At 36.1% G+C, this 13,134-nt stretch overlaps 1 protein-coding gene across 1 annotated transcript in view; it reads left to right on the top strand.

Moving 5' to 3' along the window:
* Positions 1-13,134, top strand: part of LAMA2 (laminin subunit alpha 2) — a 583,504-nt gene that overhangs the window by 548,377 nt on the left and 21,993 nt on the right. Inside the window, exons 55-57 of the mRNA XM_076002974.1 lie at positions 3,265-3,413; positions 8,785-8,961; positions 9,188-9,356. Of these exons, the coding sequence (XP_075859089.1) occupies positions 3,265-3,413; positions 8,785-8,961; positions 9,188-9,356 (495 nt within the window). The remainder of the gene's footprint in view (positions 1-3,264; positions 3,414-8,784; positions 8,962-9,187; positions 9,357-13,134) is intronic.

The following is a 13,134-nucleotide window of genomic DNA, read 5'->3' as shown; positions in this document are numbered from 1 at the left end:
CACTTGACCTTTTGCCTTTATTTCTTTTACAAATACTGAAAAAAAAGTAAATGCTGTTTTCCAAAAAAAAAAAAAAAAAGAATAAATGTAACAAAATAGATATAAAACCCACAGGGAGAAAATTATGAAATTTTATTAAAAACCACTAAAGTATTCTTCAATAAATGGGCATATTCAACATTTTAATGGAAAGAATACTAAAAATATGCCAATTCTCCCCAAAATGATAATATGTAGATTCAATTTCAAAAGATATATCACCTTATCTTGTTGTGAATCATGACAAGCTTATTCTAAAACTTGTATCAAAGGTAAAAAATCCAAGAAACTTCTGAAATAGAAGAATAAGGTGTTGGAGCTGTCTCACCAGAGATCCGCACATTAGAAGATAGAGTTCTGTATTGTGGTAGTGTGGTGTTAATTCATGGCCAACACTGTGCGAGTGGAACAGAATAGAGAACCCTGAATGTACTCAAGCATAGGTGAAAACAACATTTGGCAATAGGTGGCATTGCAGATCAATAAAAAAAAACAGTGGGCTGTTCAGTGAATACTTCCAGGGTAATTTTGTTATCCATATGGAAAAAAATTAAACTGAATTTCTACTTCACATCAAACCAAAAAATAAATTTCCAATGAATTAAAATCTTAAATGTGGAAGGGAAAAAAACTTTAAAAATTTTAGAAGAATGTATAGAGGAATAACTTTTGACCTTGGGGGAGGGAAGGACTTATTGAACAAAACAAGATTATAAGTGCAACTGCATTAAATTTAAAACTCTTTGGTCATCTAACAACACACAAAAAAGCCTCAGCCTGGAAAGTTACGTAACACATAACCTGCAAAAAATTAGTAACCAGGATATAAAACTAAAAATTCATGCAAACCAATAAGAAAAAGACAAGAAACATAGATAATAATGGATGGAAGACTTTAACAGGCATTTCCAGAAAAGGAGACATGATTGACAAAAAAACATATTTTTAAAATGTATATTCTCCTTTGTAATGGGAAAAATGTAGTTTTAGACAATGCTAGATTTTATACTCAGTAGAATGGTGAAACATTAATAAATATGATAATACCAAGTGTTGGAAAGACATGAATCAAAGGTAACTCTTAATCATTGCTGATGGAAAGAGTAAATTTCTGTAGCTACTTTGGAAAAAAATTTGACACTGGTCTTGCAAAACTGAACATGTGCATACCTTAAAAGCCAGCAATTCTACTCCCAAACTCTCAAACATGTGCCTGGTGAGACACGTACAAGAAATTTTAGAGCAGTATTCTTTATAATATGAATAGTAGAATAACTAGAAACAGCCCAGATATTTAACAGCTGGAGAACAGATAAGCACACTGTGACATTTTCACATAATGAGATATTAAGCAATAGTAAGAAGGAATAAATTATAACTAAACATAACATAGATGAATAGAAAATAAATAGAAATGAAAAATGTACTATATACTATATGATACTATTTCTACAGATTTTTAATACAAGTAGTACAAACAATATGTATGTGAATTTTCAAAAATAATTTTTTAAAAGTGAGGGAACGATAAACATAAAATCCACATTAGTGGTTACCTCTGAGATGGAGAAACAGAGAGATGGATTACAAAGAAACTCATAGGAGATGCAATGGTATTGTGTCTGAAATCAGGTGGTAGATTTACAGCTATTTGTTTTATTGTAGTGTTGACATAGCTTCATCATTCATATGTATGGCATTTATATTGTGTGGAATGTATCAAATAGTCATAACAAAAATATTTTTTGAAGAATAGAGGGAGAAAAGTGTTATTTCATTTCTTACTGCATGTAATAAGCACTGAATAAATATAGATTATAAATTCCTCTTAAAGTCTTTGTCCTTTAATCCTGAAAAATAAAATTATTTTCTCACTATTATAAATACTAAGCTAGTTATAATAAGAGGACCAGATCGAGCATTCTGACATAGATTTCCACTAAAGGATATTTGATTCCTTGGTCATTGCCAAATAATTAAGCAACCCCCACTGGCTCCAAATTTCTCCTCATCAGGACTAAAGAAACAGATGTGAATCACTAGCTTTCAGGATAGTTTTTAAAATAAAACAGTTCCCTATTAAAACAATTAAAATGAGAAAATATTAAGTACTATAGCACAAAGTAAGTTAAAATGCTACTTTAGTGTTTCAACATTTTAATGATCATAAATATCTAGTTTTTAAAATCTCATAGTAAATGCTGTTTCAAAGAGAAACAATGTTTAACAGTTTGTGTCTATTGTAGAATAAATGCTGGTTAAATTGACATATTTTATATTTCAAGTTAACAGTTCTGATACCCACGGGGTTCACTGTGATTATGTTCTGCTAAATGGGTTGGAGATATCAAACAGTCAATCAGCTAAGAAATTTTTAGTTGAGTGAGTAGTTTGCAGTTGCCCCTTTGACAAATGGTAAGTGCTAATCCAGATCTTCAGCACGTTTTGTGGTGGACGTGTAGCCGCATAGATGACTTAGTAAAGTATCAGAGACATGATGATGTTTGATCAAAACCGTCCCCACCGCCATAGATGACTCATGGAAGACTGAGCAATCACTGTGCAGCCGTGCCCTAGTACTCAACCAGAAAGGGAGAGCACGCAGCATCCGCTTGGGGGACAAGGACTGCATTCAAGCTCCCTGGGGTTCATAATCGGATATCAAAACCATACTGGTTGCTATGGTAACAGTAGCAAGAAGAGAGCAGGCATGTTTGTGGATGAAAAATTGTCTTCCTTCTTTCTAAATGTGGGAGACAAGTTACATGTTTGTGATAGCAATCTATTCCACCAGCTCAGAGAACAAATTGAAGTCTAAACACTCAAAATGTCATAAGTTTGAGAGTCAGACCTGATTTCCAGAAGCTAGCTGTCCACTTGTGAATGCAAGGGAGAGGGATTTTGTTGACACCCTTTGTTTCCTGATAGGTTTTGTAAGTTACAGGACCAATGCAAGCACAGCTGTACTGTCTGCATCGCAAACATGCTTTGCAGAGAACTACTATACTACTGTATTCACTTTCCACATCATCTAACAAGCACAAATGGTAAATGATCAAAAACTATTTCTAGCTGCTTTGAAAACTCTGTTTAAGAAAATATTAAGTGTTAACTTCTCAAGAAAAGTCTCAGAGTAGATGAATCTGTGGTTGTGTCAGGGAAGCTCTAAAGCTAAGTCATAAACGAGACTCCTGTTTAATCTTCAATAACCATTTGCTGTTGCAGGCTTATTACGCAATATTCCTCAACAAAGGCCGTCTGGAGGTGCATCTCTCCACAGGGACAAGAACAATGAGGAAAATTGTCATCAGACCAGAGCCAAGTCTGTTTCATGATGGGAGAGAACATTCCGTTCATGTAGAGAGAACTAGAGGGTAACAATAGCACTGGAGTATTTATTGCTGTTACTAACATGAACTTCCTTTGCTAGCATCAGTCTCTGCCTGAACCTCTGTGTGTGTGGACGTACTATGCATTGCAAAACGATAAAGTGTTAGCTTAATCTCCTCTTCTTTACATTCCATACTTCAGGAGCCTCATTTACCTGGGCCCTTAGGAGTTCTACTTTTAACATTTTTATTCTGTGCTGTTCTCTCTACCTTTGGAAAGACCAAATGCACCTTCTGAAGCTATAGATAAGAGAAATCCCTCCCTATGCCCCTCTCAAATATTCTCTTCTCAAATAAGGTATGCACACAGTGAAGCGCACAGAATATAGCTCAGCTGGAGCCGGCAGCCTTTGGCAGCTGCTGTTTCATTCAGGTTCCAAAGCAGTTATGGCAGCTGCTTAGAAACCTGTCACAGATACGGAGCATGGCTACAGCTGCAGTACCTACTGAGCCTGTTAAGTGCACACCTTGTTGCTGTCCCCCTTCCCAATGTGTGCATGGTCCCTGCAGAGTGGCTTCATGAATGAGGGAATAGCATCAAGGGAGAAAAAGGAAATAGCTACTGCCCCAAGATCAGCTCGTGGAGGTCACCTCTCTACAAATCCACCAGAGCACTTGCCCCCAACCCTGAGCCGGAGAATTGGCCTTAATAGTGCACAAACTGATTTCTCATTTCTTTAGAATGCTGCAATACTTTCTACTTGCTTTATTGGGAAAGTCATCTGTATTTTTCATCAAAATATTATATGACAACTCAGAGAGGTAATTAGTTTAGTAGGACAATGAGAAAAAAATGAAAACAGAAGTCCAGAGACTTCAGGGGCCTCAGACCTCCAAGCCAGCAATCCATTTATTAGATTGAAGACACAGAAAAGAACTGGAAATCAAATTTGGTGAAACCTCAAAACACAGAAAATACTTGTAAATGTAACGCATATGGATGTGTAGCAATAGTGCCAGTAGGCAAATGTAGTTCTTTAGTTAAAGATCTCTATCTTCTAATTATCGTCAAGTGGATAACAGATAAGTAATAAAAATTTCTTACCTTCTAAGTAAATAATAAAGCTTTCCTTAGATCATTGTTTTATTATCATATAGAGCATTAGGTTGTGGGCTGAATTGATACCAAGCACTCATGCAGAGTGTATACTAACTGAAATGCTTAGAAGCCATGATTAAGACAAATGAGGGATCAATATTTGGACAAACTAAGAACTTTTACTAATCTAATAGCCAGATATTGTAGTCATAGTCTCTCAAGAGAAATACAAACTGAATTTTCTCATTTGAATCTTAGGGAATGCTGTAGAATACTGGTTTTACATGTCGTTTAGACTAGATTTTAGGCCCTTTGCCAAACTTTAATTCTTTTCCTTGTGGAAAGGACTTTTTAAAAGATTTAAACTTTAAAGAATTTGAATAGAAAAATATGCAGATTTGAGAAATACAGTTGACCAAAAATCACCCAAAATATGTTATTTTTTAGAGAAAGAATTATGAAATTCCCAAATGCATTACAATGTTGTACTAAGGTGTCCTTTGAACAGGTGTTTCTTCAAGAAGGGCATTTTATTATGCCAACTTCACAGCTGTTGACCATCAATCCAACCTTTATTTGATTAAGCTCAGTGTATAGTACATCACTGAAAACTGGTCATTCAGTTAATTAGCCATATAAACAAACAGTTTTGCCATTCACTGTTAATTACAGGATAATGTATTGGACATATTAGCATGTAGACAATGGACTCTGTGCCAAAACAAGACGCATTTGCTACCATAATGGCTCTTTCAACACTCTCAGGTCAAAACACAATCACCATCTACACCATAAGCAAGTGCTACATTAAACTGATTAATAAAAGATCACAAATGACCACAAGAACTTCACCCAAAAACATTTGAATGCGTCATGTTCCTATTCCATGGCATGACCTGTCAAATAATAGACAAAGGTTATGCCTTTCAATCATTCTAAATGTATGTGAGAGCTGTGTTAATATTTCTTCTTCACAGATAAGAAAATATTAACTAGCTTGCCCCAAATCACATACTACAAATAAGCCATGTTTTAAATGAGATATATTTTACTGAAATACTTCCATCTATGTACAGCCAACTATTAATTCTTACCCTATTTTATAATCCTAAAGATTTATATTACTTTATGTTGATTATGATATACTATTACTAATTTGGAAATATTTGCTTTGTCCCAATGCTTTTCAGAGAATACACGGTATCATCATTTCTTTTCCTAAAACCCTAGATAGGAAGATAAATTTAATACCACCTCACAAAATCATTACACTTTTACCAAATTGGGAGCAGATGTCTCAATGTGTTCCTTCTGTCTCACCCTCTGTCTCTCTTTACCACTCCTTCCTTATTGTCTCTCCTTTTTTACCCCTTTCTCTGGAAAAATCTCTCTTCAGTCATGTTGGTATCTAATTTCCTGGTTCTCCAGTGACTCCTGCCTTCTACATTTGCTTTGCCCTCTGATCTTTTTCCTGGAATCCACCTCAGGGGCCAGCAGTCCTAACTGGACAAAAACATTAAACCCTAAGAGCCTGAAATAGTTGCTTAGGCAAATAGGATATCAACAGAGTTGAATTTTTCCTCAGTGAAAGCATTCTTCACAATGATACAGGATGAGGCTACAGATCATGAAGTAGGATAAGATGTTTCAGCTGTAATATGAGGTTTCCAGAATGAGATCATGATTTGAACACTGCAACCCAAATATTTTTTTTCTTACCATCCAAAATATGTTCTATCATAAAAAATTTTAGATTTTATTTTTCATGTAAATTACAAATGTCAGGACATTTCTGTTAATATCTTATTCCATCTATACAACCCGATTGGTCATGGCTTAAAAAATAATTCTTAGACTAATATTCCAAACAAATAGGAAACAATGTAAATAATGAGATATTTCATTATGAAACTCTAAGAATCAAGCATTGAAATTGTAAAAAAAATACATATAATTACTGCTTATCTATCACAATACTAATAGTAATGCAATGTTTAATATACTGTTTTGCACATAGCAGGAAAAAAAAAAAAACAGGAGACATAACACACCAGAATTACAATGAACCTGCTCATAATGTTTTTCTCTACAGAAGAACTAAATGAGTGATCTAGATTTGATGCTCCTAGAAAGTAAAATACAAACAGGATTCAGCTATAGTTCTCTAGCAATGCCCATATTAAGTAAGATAGCCTCAGGACAATCCCTTAATTAATGTTTTCCTCCACTTGAAGTAGGTATTTTTAATCTCCATTGTATAAATGAATGAAATGAAACTGAGCATGATTAAATAACTTGCCCAAAATCACACAGCTAGTAAGCTTCCAAACTAGTACTGAATGCCAGTCTGTCCCTTCCGAAAGCCCACATTCATTCTACATCACCACCCTGTGAACCAATAAAGAAGGACCACTATTACGATCCTTGAGCAGAACCAGGCTAAAGAGAGAGTCTACATCAGAAAGAGGAAGGCCTCTGGCTCTTGAAAATTCTAATCAAGAGCAGAGATTTACTTTCCTTAGACAATCTTTAATAGTAGTTTAAAGCCCTCATTAAAACCCTTAGGAGCACTGTTACATCATGTTAGTAAGAGACCACTTTTAACCAAATGGGGAAAAAAGGTATTGAGGGAAGGGTTTTTTCAGTGAGTCATATATACCTAGAAGTGAGTGGTTTTCTAAAAGTCTCATAAAACCACCAATACTTGGCCAGGTGTGGTGGCTCATGCCTGTAATCCTAGCACTCTGGGAGGCAGGCTGAGGCGGGCAGATTGTTTGAGCTCAGGAGTTTGAGACCAGCCTGAGCAAGAGCCAGACCCCATCTCTACTAACAAAATAGACAGAAACTAGATGGACAACTTATATATATATATAAATTAGCTGGGCATGGTTGCACATGCCTGTAGTCCCAGCTACGCAGGAGGCTGAGGCAAGAGGATCGCTTGAACCCAGGAGTTTGAGGTTGCTGTGAGCTAGGCTGACGCCACAGCACTCTAGCCCAAACAACAGAGTGAGACTCTGTCTCAAAACAAAATAAAACAAAACAAAACAAAACACCCACCCACTAACACTCTTAGCAAGGAAGCTTTGCCAACATTTTTCCAGAGTCTGGTAAACACACATACACACACACACACACACACACACACACACACACACACACGGTATGTCATTTCCCCTTATTTTCCCATTGAAACTAAATCTGACCTGTTCCTTCTCCTTTACCCCATGAACAGTGACATTTTGAGACATAATGAAATCCATCTTTTGCTCCATTTTCTTACTTTTGAAGTATATCAAAGTGGACCAGTTTCTTGTGCCAATTCAGAACATCTTTGTCCTGGCTTTTTGTTTCCAGTTCTACCTATAGTTTTTCTTTATAAAATCAAGTAAGGTGGCACTTTAAGACCAATTTTCCCACTCAGTACTTAAAGTACTTTGGTTTTCTCCCCACGTATGAAGTAAGTTTTCAGTAATCCATTCATGATCCTCATTCGGGCTAGTGACTAATACTTATGACTAATAGCATCATGATGACTGTTGGAACGGAAGCTCAAAACCTGCTTGTACAACAAAAGAGAAAATGCCTTTGGTCATTTTTATCATCAGAACCCTTTGTCTCCTTCCGAGTCTTTGCTCCAGGATCTAAGGAGGTTGCGAATAAGTAGCATGAGGTTCTCAATTAGCAGTGTGTGAGTTATCTCTCATAAGCAAATTAGGGAAATTAATGAAACAGCCACTAAGGAAAATCATTGCAGGGAACAATTAACATGGTGTTATTGCCTGCCTCTTCTATTCAAAAGCCAGCAGCTACATTCTTTATAAAATCATGCTGTAAGTGTTTGCTGTTGATTCCTGCAATCTAAGCTCTCAGGAGTACAGTTTGTCCCCTAGCAAGAAGATAATAGCCAGCACAAACCAAGAAATAAAGAGCCAAACAAAATGTGACCCCATGCTGTGCTAAACCCACTGATCCTGATACGATTAGACATTATTACACAGTACAGAAGCCTCAGTTCTTACAGGCTCATGTGTTGGGCTGCACATTACTGATGTCACCTCCACCAGAGGCTAATGTAGCAGCTACACCATTGCCTGGTTTCAGTAAACTTTCAGGGAGCGTGAACCAGGGAGGGAGGCATCGGACAAGACCCTGAGAAACAAGAACAGTTGCTTAGCGTAGAAATCCTAATCATCCAGTTTGGGTTCACTTAAAAACTACAAGAGAGAGGGGTGAAGGGTGGGAGGAAAGAGTTTGATTTCCAACTGTATTGAACATGACGTGATTCTGACTTCTTTATTTTAAATGTTTTATCAGCATCTTGACCGTTCAAGTCGATGAAGACAAAAGACATATGCAAAACCTGACAGTAGAACAGGCTGTTGAAGTTAAAAAGCTGTTCGTTGGGGGAGCTCCACCTGAATTTCAACCTTCCCCACTCAGAAATATTCCTCCTTTTGAAGGCTGTGTATGGAATCTTGTTATTAATTCTGTGTAAGTGAATTGCCTAAATTTTGTTTGTTTGTTTTGGTATGAGGATCACCAATGCATCTACACTATCCAGAACCATCTAGGGGAAGAAAGGAATGAAGATGTTCAAATTAGATTTAGAAAATTGTACTGATGGTCTTAAAATGGGGTAGGGTGTCTGATTTAATTGTAAGGAAGCAAAACGATAAAAAGTTTTAAAATATATTTTATTTCAATTATATTTTCTTAGCCCTATGGACTTTGCACGGCCTGTATCCTTCAAAAATGCAGACATTGGTCGCTGTGTCCATCAGAAACCCCGTGAAGATGAAGATGGAGCTGTTCCAACTGAAAAGGTTACCCAGCCTGAGCCAGTTCCCACCCCGACCTTTCCTGCCCCCACCCCAGTTCTGGCACATGTGAGTCTTTATATCCCCATTGCTTTCTAATTTTACCCAACATTTTGAATCTTTTCAGAAGGATAATTACTCAGGATATCTAGTATACTCTACTGCTAGAATTGGAGGAAGGATAACCTGTCTATAAAAACCTATTCCCACATCTTGAATGGATTATTTTTATTTACATACGTATATGTTCTCCTTTAGCTTTTTCTGTTTATAAAATAGTACATTTTCAGTTGAAAAGTCAGAAAACACAGAAATATCCAGAATCAAGACTAAAAGCCACCTATAATCCCACTACACAGAGGCAACCATATTCATTTTCAGTCACTTTCATTTTACATAAATGTGGTAGATCACCTACCTACCACATAAAATATGGCATCCTGTTTTTAAAAACTAGTAATACACAATTAAAACTGTTTCCAAATATCGTGAATGTAAAATCATGTCTAACATGATTTTATATTACATATATACACATGCACACCAACACAGAGACACACAAAATATTTTATAATATTGGAGGTAGTATATCCTTGATTAGAGTGTGGACTCAGAGTCAGACTTCCTATATTCAAATCCCCGCACTCTAACCTACCACCTGTATGAATTTGGGAGAGCTACTTAGCTAATTTATTCCTCAGTTTCCTCATCTGTAAAATAAACACATATATCAAACAGTTATTATCAGGATTTTAAAAGATAATATTTATTAAATGCCTGGCATAGACTAAGCATTTAAGAAATAGCATAATTATTATATAGGAATAATAATAATGACTGCTTTCAAGTGCTTACTATGTGCCAGCTACTGGCTAAATGACTTCCATTCAATATATATGTCATTTTTATAACAAATCTGTAACATAAATTGTCATCCCATTTTTAGTTGAGTTAATACAAATTAGCTAGCTTACGTAACTAATCCACTCACATAGCTAGTCTAGGGCAGAATAGGAATTTGAATCCAACGGGTTTGACTCCAAAGTCTGGCTCCTGATCACTGGAACACTCTGCCTTTGCAATTTATTCTACTTTTCATGGCTCATTCTGGGCTATTTAGAGTGTTACCAGTTTTTCTGTATTAGAACCATACTCTGATGAGTAGCTTTGTACATCAAAGTTTTTCAGCACTTCTGGTTATTTTCTTAGAATAGATTCATAGATTAATTATGAGGTCAAAAAATGACTGTGTCTAAGCTTTTCAATACACAGATCTGAATTGCTTTTTCCACAAGTTACGCCAATTTACATTCTCAACACCAATGTATCAAAGAGAGTCAGTCTCACTATAGTCTTTACACATGCATCATGTTTATAATACATGTCAATAATGGGTGGGACATGTCTTGAGTGAAGATTTTGAAAACTCTTGAATATCTCATTGTCTTCGTTAGTTTCCATGATGGAATTGGTTGTTCTGTAGAGAAATGTGCTCCTTGCCACTAGAAATATTTATTAAATGAGAAACCAAACAGTCATCATTCAGGAAAACTGGTGATTTATTCCAAGCATCATTTCATCCTCTGTAAAATATATATTACACCTACCTTGTCTGTCACGTGAGTTATTATAATAATCAAATGAGAGAATGTATGTGGTAGTTCTTTGCAAATCAGCAGCAGCACATCCACGTGGCTACTTAGAGGAATCCCTGCATTTACTGAATAATTAGTTAGTGTCCAGTACTCTGCTAAGCATTTTATATCCATTATTTCATTTGATCCCCTCAAGCTATTGTTTTACTTACATTTATTTATACCCCTAGAAGTATTATTATCCCCATCTCACAAAAGAAAATACCTAAGATCACCCAACTAGCTAGTGGAAGGCTATCAGTCATGTGGGGATTGGTTCCCAGAGTTCCTCCTAAGGCATCCCTGAGATGTGCTGCATGGATTTCAGAACGTCTCCTCAGCTCTTTCGTAATGTGGCCTCGGCCTCGAGCTGGGTCTTTCCCCAGCAAAGAGAAGGTTAATGATCTTCCTTCTCTTTCCCTGTAAGTCCCTTAAAAGCATGTGTCTCGAGCATTCTTAGCCTCAAGAATGTGTTTTCAATTGAAGAATTCAAAAACATCATGAGTCGAATAGTCTTTTTTGACCTTGGATCCTAATGTCCACTTATAAAACTGCTTCTAGAAGAAAACAGAACCAAATTTCTAAACAACTAGCTTAGAATTATAAATTATAATTGGCGAGAGCCCTAGAAATCATCTGGTCCAATCACCACCTTAACACATGAATTCCTTTTATATGATACTTGACATGAGCTTGCAGCCTTTACTTGAATACTTCATGAATGAGAGTTTTCAAGTGTTACGATGAGGAAGGCTCTGGTTGCTAGAAAACCATTGATTATATTAAAGTTAAACTGTGTCCCTATAACTTCTATGTAATGATTGTGTTTCTATAACCAAACATATTATATTTATATCTTCTCAGTCTAATGTCCCTTCAAGGATTTGAAAATATCTAAGTCTTTTCCTTCCCTAGACTAAGTATTCCACAAGCTCAGATATTCTTCATATAACCTAATTCTAATTCTCATACTCTCAGTGATTAATATTCTTAAGTTTGAAATATCCCTTTCAAAATATGGCACCTAGAATAGACTATACAACTTAATGAAGTGATCAGTTCAGGAGACAGTGCAACCCCTTCCTCCCTTAGTCTGTTAATGTTTCTATTAATGCACCTAAGAATGCTTTAATGTTTTTAACACATGCATCATGCTACCGACTCCTAATCAGGTGCTATATTTGGTCAAGCAAAACCTAGTGGGTCTTGTTGTCACTAGAACTTCCTTTAGCCAGGCATCTCAGCCTTTCTGTGTTGGTTTGGTTTGGTTTTTAGGGGAAAACCCTGCTGGCTTCCATTGAATACCTTACTTTTCCAAATGGCCACACAAACTTTGTTTTATAGGGCATTGCAAGCACATCACATTTTTTCCCTTTTTTCTCAAAATAAAGATACTTGCCCATCTGGGACTGGAGATTTTCACTCATTTGAGTTTTTGTTTTATAACCTTCTGTTCTAATTCCAGTTTCCATTTCCTCTCAGCAGTGCAAGTTTTAACTTTTCCAAAAACAGAGCATTCCCTTTAGTAGATGAGACAGAAGCAAAGAAGTTGAGTAGCAGCCCAAATTGGTTGGTTTGGGAAGAATTGCAGAACATTAGAGCTAGAAAACACCTTAAAGATTCCAACTCTTAATTGGCACATGAGGAAGAAAAGCCCTAGAACATACAGCATGGTTCAAGGTTACACCCATGAGTAACAGTTGGCACTAAAACCTGGATTTATAAATTCCAACTGCTGTCTCCTCTTCTCTTGCACATGACACTTATTAATGACTGCATGGTCCGAATTATTTTTCTAGAACTTTCCATCTCTATTGAATTACATTGCACTTTAGAGTTTCTGATCTTCTATTTTAATTTTATTTCTTTCTTATGTGCTTTCTTTTTTGTGTGTGGGAAGATGCATCTTCTTTTTAAAGGTTACTAACAGTAAAAGGATTGACAATTTATTTTATAACAAATATGTATTAATATCCTACTAAATGTAAATATGAATAAGATATCATCATTGCTAGCCAGGGAAAAAAGAAAGAGAGAGAAACATGCTTCTCCTGCCATGGCCCACCGACCTTTCCTCAATGAACTCTGGCAGGTTACCTGTCCTCTCTAAATGTAAGATAAATCAGCGAAAAATAATAATAATGATATCCCCCTTCAAGGATTACTATTAGGAGAGAATAAAGTATACAGTGTATACAAAGCACATAGCACAA

This window comes from Microcebus murinus, chromosome 5 (genome assembly GCF_040939455.1).
Source record: "Microcebus murinus isolate Inina chromosome 5, M.murinus_Inina_mat1.0, whole genome shotgun sequence".
Taxonomy (NCBI): Eukaryota; Metazoa; Chordata; class Mammalia; order Primates; family Cheirogaleidae; genus Microcebus; species Microcebus murinus.
This window is presented reverse-complemented; position numbering and strand designations above follow the sequence as displayed.